This window comes from Malus sylvestris, chromosome 5 (genome assembly GCF_916048215.2).
Source record: "Malus sylvestris chromosome 5, drMalSylv7.2, whole genome shotgun sequence".
NCBI lineage: Eukaryota > Viridiplantae > Streptophyta > Magnoliopsida > Rosales > Rosaceae > Malus > Malus sylvestris.
The window spans coordinates 7,863,973-7,874,296 of record NC_062264.1 but is presented as its reverse complement, the minus strand read 5'-3'; the positions used below and the strand labels follow the sequence as shown (position 1 = coordinate 7,874,296).

At 39.4% G+C, this 10,324-nt stretch overlaps 2 protein-coding genes across 2 annotated transcripts in view; one reads left to right on the top strand and one right to left on the bottom strand.

Annotated features, from left to right (window-relative positions):
* Positions 1 to 1,140: 1,140 nt before the first annotated feature.
* Positions 1,141 to 3,003, top strand: LOC126620766 (metacaspase-1-like). The gene is made up of 4 exons (XM_050289046.1): positions 1,141 to 1,588; positions 1,779 to 2,109; positions 2,228 to 2,342; positions 2,644 to 3,003. The coding sequence occupies exons 1-4, from the start codon at positions 1,141 to 1,143 to the stop codon at positions 2,815 to 2,817; spliced, it is 1,068 nt and encodes a 355-aa protein (XP_050145003.1). The 3' UTR covers positions 2,818 to 3,003.
* Positions 3,004 to 4,135: 1,132 nt separating this feature from the next.
* Positions 4,136 to 10,324, bottom strand: part of LOC126622518 (uncharacterized) — a 29,032-nt gene continuing 22,843 nt past the window's right edge. The window contains exons 8-9 of the mRNA XM_050291315.1: positions 4,590 to 5,154; positions 4,136 to 4,480 (exon numbers count right to left, since the gene is read on the bottom strand). Coding sequence (XP_050147272.1) covers positions 5,032 to 5,154 — 123 coding nt within the window. The 3' untranslated portion in view covers positions 4,136 to 4,480; positions 4,590 to 5,031. The remainder of the gene's footprint in view (positions 4,481 to 4,589; positions 5,155 to 10,324) is intronic.

Sequence of the window (10,324 nt, the reverse complement as noted above, 5' to 3'; positions counted from 1 at the left end):
AGCAGTAGGAACCAGGGACAGCTGTTGCCAAAGGCCCAAAGCAGTTGCAGCCTCCTTCCTTGAACTGCCCAAAATATCCCACTTACACCCTCGCCCCCTCTCCTCTTCTACTGTTTAAGTGTTGAAATGGTTTTTTAAAAGTTGTTGATCAAGTATGAAGCCTCCCTTTGTTAGCCAAGGCAAGCCCATGCCTAATTTTAAGACAAAACAACTACTAGTTTTGCAATCCTGTCCATCGTAGCCTATTTGGTGTGTGTGAAAAAAAAAAAAGAAAAAAAAAAGAGTTTTGTGCTCACTACTCACTCTCGATTTCATGGTACATTTAGTTGGAGTTGTGCCTAAAAAGCAATTTATAATATTAGATATTATGCAATAACTCCATTTTAATTAATCATGCACATGCAAGTTTTATTTATTTGTGAGTTTGACTTTATAATATGGTTATAGTACTACAATTTAGTGTTATTTCTTCTCCATTTGTAAGATCGATCTCCATTTGTAAGATCGGCTCATTATGTGAATGAGGCCAAACCATCTACCCGTTATTGTAAATACATCAATGCATGCATTTAAAAGAATATAAAGGTAGGATTGCTCATGTGGATATTGCTCAGGTGTTTATTGCTGGGAGAGTTTTCAAGAACATATCTATATCTACTATCATAAACATAAAAACACTCCTGTTAATCAAAATTTCATGTTTACAAGAAAACCTCCTGTTTTTAGCACCCAGATTACATCCATATCTACTATCATAAACATAAAAATCAAAACAACTCTGCATCTGCTTCATAAGCACCACATGCAGATTGTATCGAATTTTAAATATGTTATAGCTCAAATATTGAGTTACTGGTCATGGGTCCGAGTTGCTTGATCAACTCGAGCCATACATATATATCACACAAAAGACACTTTACACCAAAAAGATTTAAAAGCGCGCGGACCGAACCGGGTTCACCATCAATCCTTAAAGTGATCGAATATTAGCTATAATTAACTTAAAGCATCTTGGAGCAATCCTACCAAAGGCAACTAACTTTTGTTCCGCATCTAATGCTCTATTAATTCTGGGTTTTCCAGTTGGTACGTATATACAAGCACAAAAAGGCACCCTCATTCCCTAAGCTAGAACTTGAAATGGCAAGTCGGATTGAGAGGTGCAATGGGTGTGGACGGAAACTTGTAGTGCCATTACAAGCACAAATCATTCGTTGTGGTGCGTGTCAAGGCGTCCCGCGCATCAATCGAACATCCATCAATCCTCTGATTCGAGCGAGCCATGATTCAATAAACCACGCTGTCAACCGTCTTAAAAGCCAAATGACTAGGGTGATGACCATGCCCTCCCCGAATGCGGGCCGCCCTGCTAATCCTAGTTACTACCATCATCAGCTGTCCCAGCCATCAGTACCAAAACCCTTGATGCCACCTTCGACGCATGGAAGAAAGCTCGCGGTGCTGTGTGGAGTGAGTTACAATGGGAAAAGTTACAAGCTCCAAGGAACGGTGAACGATGTTCAGTGCATGAAATACTTTCTTGTTGACAGATTGGGATTTCCAACTGCTTCCATACTCATGCTCACAGGTATTCTTATTTAATTAATTTCACACTATCAATCATGGAAAGCATACTGATATTTCTCTCGAAAGCTATTTCTTTTCACGTTTCGTGAGGTTTGAACGAGGAATCAATTTTTTTTTTTATTCTTACATATTTTTCTCAATGTTATGATCACCAAAAGTATGTAAGGTGACTTGATATTGCCGTGTTGTAGAATATGAGACGGGCCCTTTCAGGATCCCAACAAAACAAAACATGCGTATGGCGTTACAGTGGTTGATGCAGGGCTGCCAATCAGGAGACTCGTTGTTGTTCCACTTCTCTGGCCATGGCTCAACCCAGCATGACTTTTCGAATGATGAGATTGACGGCAATGATGAAACGGTGTGCCCTGTTGATTTTGAGACCGAGGGGATGATCATTGATGATGAAATTAACGCCACCATTGTTAGGCCGGTGCCCCATGGTGCCAAACTTCATGCCATTGTCGATGCCTGCCATAGTGGAACTGTTCTTGACCTACGATTTGTTTGCAGGATCAACAGGTAATGTTTTGCAGCACCAACCCCGCTACATGTCTTAATTACTATCCTCAACACATTTTCTTAACTATACCCAACTAATTGAGAATTTAAACATGATATATGTCTTTTTTAAATGTAGAGAAGGATATTCGTGGGAAGATCAACAATACTCGCCTATTTATAAGGGCACAAGTGGTGGACCAGCTGTCTTCATAAGCGCTTGTGACGACCATCAAAAATCTGCAGACACCACTGTGAGTATGTATAATCGATATGTGAGGAAATCAACCCTATACTCTTGATGTGCGATAAACCCTAGCTAGTAATTATATGATTTTTTCTTCCAAAATGTTGAAAGAGGTTGCAAGTTCAACTCTCTCCCTCCTCCATATTGATAACCCTAAACCCTATACTATGATGTGCGTTAAACAAAGACAAACTGTTTGAAGTTGTATTAGTACCATATCAAGGAGCAGAGATATTCTACTCCACGCAATTAAATTCAAAGAACAAAAAATGCAATGTAAAATAACACAAGTTCATGAGATTGTGCAGGTTTTGTCTGGAGACACTTCAACGGGTGCCTTGACTTGTAGCTTTATCCAAGCAGCGGAAAATGATCGCGGATCGACATATGGCTCTTTACTGAATGCTATGCGCCACAAAATTCGTGAAGCTAAAACTGGCATTGATATGGTTAAGGGCTGGTTTGGTATTGCTGTTCTTTGAAAAAAAACTGCTGTGAGAATAAGCGGCTGTGAAATAAATCAGCAGAGTGTTTGATAAACTTTTTTGTAAAAGTGCTTTTGGAAAAAAAAAAGCAGTCTGATAGTGGGTCTTTTCATTAAAGGAGCACTGTAGCTCCGTGTGCTTTGAAAAAAAGCCAGTTTTCCAAAGCTACAAATAGCAGCTTCAGCTTTTTCCTTTGATTTCAGCTTATTCTCACAGCAGCTTCCAAAATAAGCCTTTTTTTTTTCAGTTTACCAAACACCTAAAACCCTCACAGCTTTTTTTCATGGGTGCTTTTTTTTTAAGCACCTCACTCCCAAACCACCCCTAAGTATCTTTCCAAGAATCATTTAGTTGGTTAAGGAACTGGATCCCCTCCGAATCTAAGGGATTTGAGCACACTAATTAATGCATCCGGACTATAGAAATTTAATCAAACGGCTACAAATAAGGGGTCTATTTGACCGTTGGATCAAATTTCAATATTCCGATTGCATTAATTAGTGAGCTCAGATTTTTTGGATATGGAGGGATCCAATTCCGTTGGTTAAACCCATAAACACTCCTTACACATACAGACAAATCAAAGCAACACTGCAAATATTAGGTGGCAACCTATTTTCCAAGGGCAAGGATTGTATGCCCTCCCACTTCTGGTGCCCTCCTGTTTTGTGTGGTCACGGTTGAATCACGTCAACATTTTATATTTTTTTTATAGAGATAATAAGACAAAAATAAATAGTAATATAAAATACAGAAGGGCATCGGAAGTGGGAGGGCAGACAATTCTTGTCCATTTTCCAAATACAGTTAATATAAAATAGAGTGTACTTTCGTTCTGCTTGATGTCCCATAAATTTGAAGGTTTGATTAGACATTAATTCTTTATCTTTTGAGAACTTATTAAAATGTTTGGTTTTTTATTTGTAGGAGACCCAGTTGTCATCATCTGAGATATTTGACATTTGCTCAAAACAATTGGTATTGTAACTTAGAAATTAAGTTACACATTTCATTCTTACCATGCTACTGTCGCAGCCTGTGTGTACTGCAATGTGAGTTAATCAATATATGAATAAGTGTAAGTTTTTATTTTATTTTCCTTTTTCTAATTTAGCAACCCAATTTTAACCCTTTCGCCTTCCCTTCTCCCTACCCTCCATCACTCCCACTGAAAATAGATAATAACTAGAAATTGCTGCCCACGCATTGCTGTGGGATTAGAAATCGTATGGAAGATGGATAAGCTAATTCTAAATCATCAAATTTGAGCTGTTGAAACCTTTTCTCTAAATTATTAAACGGTATTTAACATAAACTAACTTGCAGTTCAAATGCAAGAATGCAAAGGAAGATAAATTGTCAAATTTCATACATGTCAAACTTTATTTAGGAAACTGAAAACCATAAAAAAAATAAATTGATAAACATACAAAGATAGTTCACCATCATAAATGTTGAATGCTGATAACGATGATCTTTGTTTCTCTCATAATTATAGAATTTAAAGAACACACAAAATTACCAATCAAACCAATCAAAATTTCCACTCCTTTGGCTTTTTCAGAGAATGCCAAATCCAAAATCCATGAACCCCACATTGTCAACTGATTCCATACCAAAATTATAGCAAGTATTGTTATCTAATTCCAATAATGATGTTCTAGTACTCCTTGAAAATGCACCGGTTGGTCTATCCGTCTCTCTCTCTCTCTCTCTCTCTCTCTCTCTCTCTCTCTTTAAGAATAATTGTTAACAGTAATCATAATAACAGGTTAAAAGCCTTGTGAACTATGTTATCAAGGAAAAAAATGTCAATGAGAAATAAAGATAGAGGACCTTTACTGGTGTACTCGAGAAATTGAGAATCATTAGCTGCAAATGGCCTCTGATCGGATCATCTTCAAAATTCTCAGGTGCTACAGCTTCCCTGAGGATCGCTCAGGTGCTACAGCTTCCTCGAGGATCGCTGTTCTGTCCAATACAACTTTGCAAGAATAGCCATTCTTCAATTTTAAGCAGGATTGGAAACAAAGTAGCGTATTAAAGCAATAAGATAAGGTTAGTTGGCCAAAAGTTTTTAGCTTTGTGTGTAATTAACCAGTTTGTCAATTACCTTAGAGTAAGCAGAGATCAGAAGTAAACATGTTTATTACCTCCCCACGGCTACTTAAACATTTCTTCTCATTACATGTCCCAGTATAGTTACACTTGTTACAACTTCCAGTTGAGGCCAAAACTCTTGCCATTTATGCATACTTCAACTTTGCCATGCTTCTCGTATCTAGAGTTGATAGTGAACCTTATTGCATAATCAGCACAGTAGCTCTTGTTTACCTACAACAAATGACAACCATTTGGAAAAAATAAATAAGCCTTTGGTTATAGCTTTCACTTGCTTATTGTTTCTGATGAGCTACAAAACACAGCCAACAAAAGAAAATCAAACAAATACCAAAAGAAGATTAAGCGTGTTGATGCACAAAACCGGAGGGATCTTGGAACAACGTAAATCCGACCGTGAATCTGCAAGAAAGTAAATAACACAAGATGTATCGTGGTTCACCCAATGTTTGGGGTACGTCCACACTGATATTGTATTTCTCTGTTTGTGAGAGGATGAGAGGGTGAGAGCCTCCGAGGGTGAGAGTGAGGCTTCCCATGGCCTAAGAATTGGCCTCTTTTAATGAGAAGAGTGAGGGGTCCTTCTATAGAATAAGGGCTCCTCACTTATTACATATTTGCCCCCTTCATTTATTACATAATTACTTTTGAGTCCCCCGAGTATTTATACGAGATCTAAATACGGAGGCCCTAAGTATGGTACAAACTGTAGTCCCCCAAGTCTTTAGTCAAGAAAGTCTTTTGGCTGGAGATTTGAAATTCAGTCTATGCATGGGCCGAAGTAACTAGATGTTGTCTTAAACTGATGCTCGATTTGAGGCGGTGCTCAATCTGAAATGATGTTCAACTAGAAGTAGCACATGTTGCGAGGTTGCTCGGTTTGTGGCTTATGTTGCCTTGGTTGGCTCGGCTTGTGGCGTTGAAGATGAGGGAGCCCTTTTTATAGAATAAGGGCTCGCTCCTCAATACATAAATGATGGGCTAGAGTTGATGCTTGCGGCGAGGTGGTTACTCAGCAGGGGGCGATGCTCTCTAATGATGGTGAGGGAGTCCCTTTTATAGAATAAAGGCTCGCTCCTCAATACATAAGTGATGAGTTAGGAGTGATGCTCTCGGTGAGGCGGTTGCTCAGCTGGCGGCGATGCTCTCTAATGATGGTGAGGGAGTCCCTTTTATAAAATAAGGACTCGCTCCTTGATACATGAATGATAGGTTAGGAGTGATGCTCGCGGCGAGGCGGTTGCTCAGCTGGTGGCGATGCTCTCTAATGAAGGTGAGGGAGTCCCTTTTATAGAATAAGGGTTCGCTTCTTAATACATAAGTGATGAGTTAGGAGTGATGCTCGCGACGAGTTTGTTGCTCAGCAAGCGGCGATGCTCTCTAATGATGGTGAAGGAGTCCCTTTTATAAAATAAGGGCTCGCTGCTCAATACATGAATGATGGGTTAGGAGTGATGCTCGCGGCGAGGCGGTTGCTCAGCAGGCGGCGATGCTCTCTTATGAAGGTGAGGGAGTCAATTTTATAGAATAAGGGCTAGCTCTTCAATATATAAATAATGGGCTAAGTCCCCCAAGTATTTTTCACGAGGCCCAGTTGAGGCCCAATATATGGTACATAATGTAGTCCCCCAAGTCTTCGGTCAATAGAGTCTGTTGGCTGGAGACTTCAAATTGAATCCATGTATAGGCCGAAGTGGCGGTTGTTCGGAGGCGGTATTTGTATACCCTGCACTGAAGCTTTGTAGGTAAAGCTTTGCAAGTGAAGCTTTTGAAGTTGGAGCTTTGTAAATGAAGCTTTTGAAGCTGGAGCTCTCGAAGCTGGAGCTCTGTAAATGAAGCTTTCGAAGCTGATTGACATGAATGATGTTCATGAATGTTTTATGTTGATTAACATGAGTGATGCTCATGGGTGTTGACATGAGTGATGCTCATGAATGTTGACATGAGTGATGCTCATAAATGTTGACATGAATGATGGTCATGAATGTTTATGTATGATTGACATGAGTGATGCTCATGAATGTTTATGTATGATTGACATGAGTGATGCTCATGTATAATTTTGGAGTACTGGACGTACTTTTGATCACATGAGTGATAATAACAACATGCTGCCGAATAATTTTGGAGTACTAGATCTACTTTTGATCACCTAATAGGTGATAATAGCGGCAGACTGCCGAATAATTTTGGAGTACTGGACGTACTTTTGATCACCTAGTGGGTGATAATAGCAGTAGGCTGCCAAATAATCTTGGAGTACTGGACGTACTTTTGTTCACCTAGTAGGTGACAATAGCGGCAGGCTGCTGAAAAATTTTGGAGTACTAGACGTACTTTTGATCACCTAGTTGGTGATAATAGCAGCGTACTTTTGATCACCTGGTTGGTGATAATAACGGTAGGCTGCCAAATAATTTTTGGAGTATTGGACGTACTTTTGATCACCTAGTGGGTGATAATAGCAGCAGGCTACCGAATAATTTTGGAGTACTTGAGGTACTTTTGATCACCTAGTGGGTGATAATAGCAGCAGGCTGCCGAATAATCTTGGAGTATTAGACGTACTTTTGTTCACCTAGTGGGTGATAATAGCGGGAGGCTGCCGAATAATTTTGGAGTACTGGACGTACTTTTGATCACCTGGTTGGTGATAATAGCGGCAGGCTGCCAAATAATTTTTGGAGTACTGGATGTACTTTTGATCACCTGGTTGATGATAATAGCGGCAGGCTGCCTAATAATTTTGGAGTACTGGACGTACTTTCAATCACCTGGTTGGTGATAAGCAAGTGGGTGTCCGGTCAGACAAGAGATCACCATGAGCATGTGGCTCATCAGTCTATAAGTTGGTAGACTTCTTTAATCAGCAACAATGTTGATCAGTGGATCTAGTTGCTCAATAGTTCCTGACAACAAATGACAGTATAAGTACGACCGTATAATGAATAAATCAAATTAACAAAGTTTGTCAAGTGATAGGAGCATATGTATGCGACTTAGTGGGCTTGTTCTTGTGCATTTATGTTGTTTTTCTTTAGTTATTTTAGTGTTTAAAGTCATTTTCGTGCAATTTCAGGTTTAGAGACGAAGTATGCAAAGAAGTGCGAAATGGAGCATTTTAGAGCAAAATTGAGCCGGAATGTTGTGTATGCTAATGGAGCACGAGGAATGGACGAGTTTGAAGGTCAAAGGAGCTTAAGAAATGAAGAAATAAAAGTGAAGAACAAAGAAGTCGGAATTGGCAACCAAAGTTTCTAAAGTTGGAAGTTCCTATTCTTGGAGGTTTCCATTTTCGTGAGTTTCTATTCTTGGCTTTGGGCTTTTAGATGACCTAAACCCTAATTCCTTGTGGATCCTAAGTCCATGCCGCACCCTAGGGCCTAATCATTTAATTTCTGCCAAGTTAAACCCTAATCTATCTCCCCTAGGGTTTGGGCCGCACCTAATGTTCTAGAAACCCTATTTTCTGATGGACTTTAAGCCCTTTGCCGCACCTAAACCCTAGCCCATTGCTTAAACCTGATTTCCCTAGGGTTTGTGGTGCCTATATATATGTGTTCTAAAGCCTTGCCGCAGATATCACCCTCTCCATACTTCAGAAATTCGTCCAAATAATTTTCCCCACCTGGCCGCAACTTTCATTCACCAACCAGCCACTTCCCACTCCTTGCCGTAGCCATTCCTTTACTCCAGCCACCATTCTACACCTCCATACACCACCCATACCCCTTGCCGCACCACCATACCATCCTAACTCCCTTCCAAAACCAAAATCACATCCAAAAATCCCCTAAACCCTCTCTGCCGCAGCAAGGAGAAGAAGAAAGATGAGCTTGACGTGCAGAAATTCAAAGTGGAATTGTTGGGCGTTTTAGGTGTAATCTTTCTTATGTCTTCGATGTTTCAATTCAATAAACTTTGTGTTGTGAGTATGAGGAACTAAACCCCCCTTGGTTAGGGGGGAATTCAAAACCATGTACATGCTTGCAATATGATTTGATTACATTCAGTTGTTATTTCATAAGTTGTGGATTCAATTCGTTCATCTACTTGATTGATAACTTATTTGTGTATGTTGATTGAGAGTGCACGCTTAGTTTTCATGCATGAATATGATGCTAGATTATGAGGGAGTTTCACCTAATAGTTACAATCTTATAATCACAAGTAGTGAAGGTCGCTTGAAAACGATCGCGTGAATGAATTCTTGGCATAAGTTTCATGCAATTCATAGTAACGAATGCTTCGTCAATGCTTATGTTTTTCATAGAACTTAATGATTCTTGCTTGTATCTCTATTATGCAATTCATGTAGGGAACTTGTAGGGAATGTTTTGGGTTGTCGTATGCAATCATCCAACTCAATAACTAGTGGAAAAACTGAGGGTTAATTAGTGCAATTCACGGTTAATTTGGGGCGTTGAGTATTCATAATTTATTGGAAGAACAACTGAAAATCGTTTTGTTTGCAAGTGTGTCATGTGTGGAGAAGAACCTCCTAACTAGCCTTTTATCCATCCTTTTCATCCAAAACGTTTTTACAATCTGTTTGTTTTAAAGTTTCTGTTTTATTTTCAATTTTCGTCCAAAACAAATCCCCCTTTATTTTGAAGTCTTAGATTAGTTAATAGGTGTTTGATTTGTGTTTCTAAGTGTTTTGATTCAAGTTTTCACCCAAATTCGTCCAAGTTCTTGTTAGGTTCTCAGAACTGCCCAGAAAGTGGTTTTTAGGCAGTTTTGAGTCATTAGGTTGCTGTTTTGAGTTTTAGGTTTGTTTAAGTGTTTTAACCTTTAGTTTTGCATTCTTTGAGTCTGGTTTAGTGTTTTAAACTTTGTTTTTGAGTTTTTAAGTCAGTTTCCAAGTGTTTAACAATCCCTCCTAATCCCCGGTATAGAACGATCCCTACTTACATCTTTGCTACAATTTGACAAAAAGAGGGTTTAATTTGTGTGCTTATCTATTTCGCATCAAATTTTTGGCGCCGTTGCCGGGGATTAGCAATTTTGCTAATCCCTTGGATTGTTTTTGTTTCTTTTATTTCACTTTGTTTCTGATTTTGTTTAAGTTTCTGACCTAATTTTGTTTCTTGTTTCTTAGGTACTAGTGTATGACTAGAAGTTCTCAAACGATTCGTGCGAACATCTTGGATTTTGACGACGATTTTGAGAGGAAGTTGAGAAGAGCTAGAAACCAGCAAGAACACCATCCACCCAATTCCGAATCTGACCTTGAAGAAAACGTACAAGAAGAGGAGGAGGAGGCCACGGCAGGGATATTTGAAGAAGTCCAAGGCATGGCGGTGGACAACCGTACACTCAAAGAGCTTTCCGCCTCAGGTTTGGATAATGCCGCACCCTTGTGCATTCAATACCCCACGGC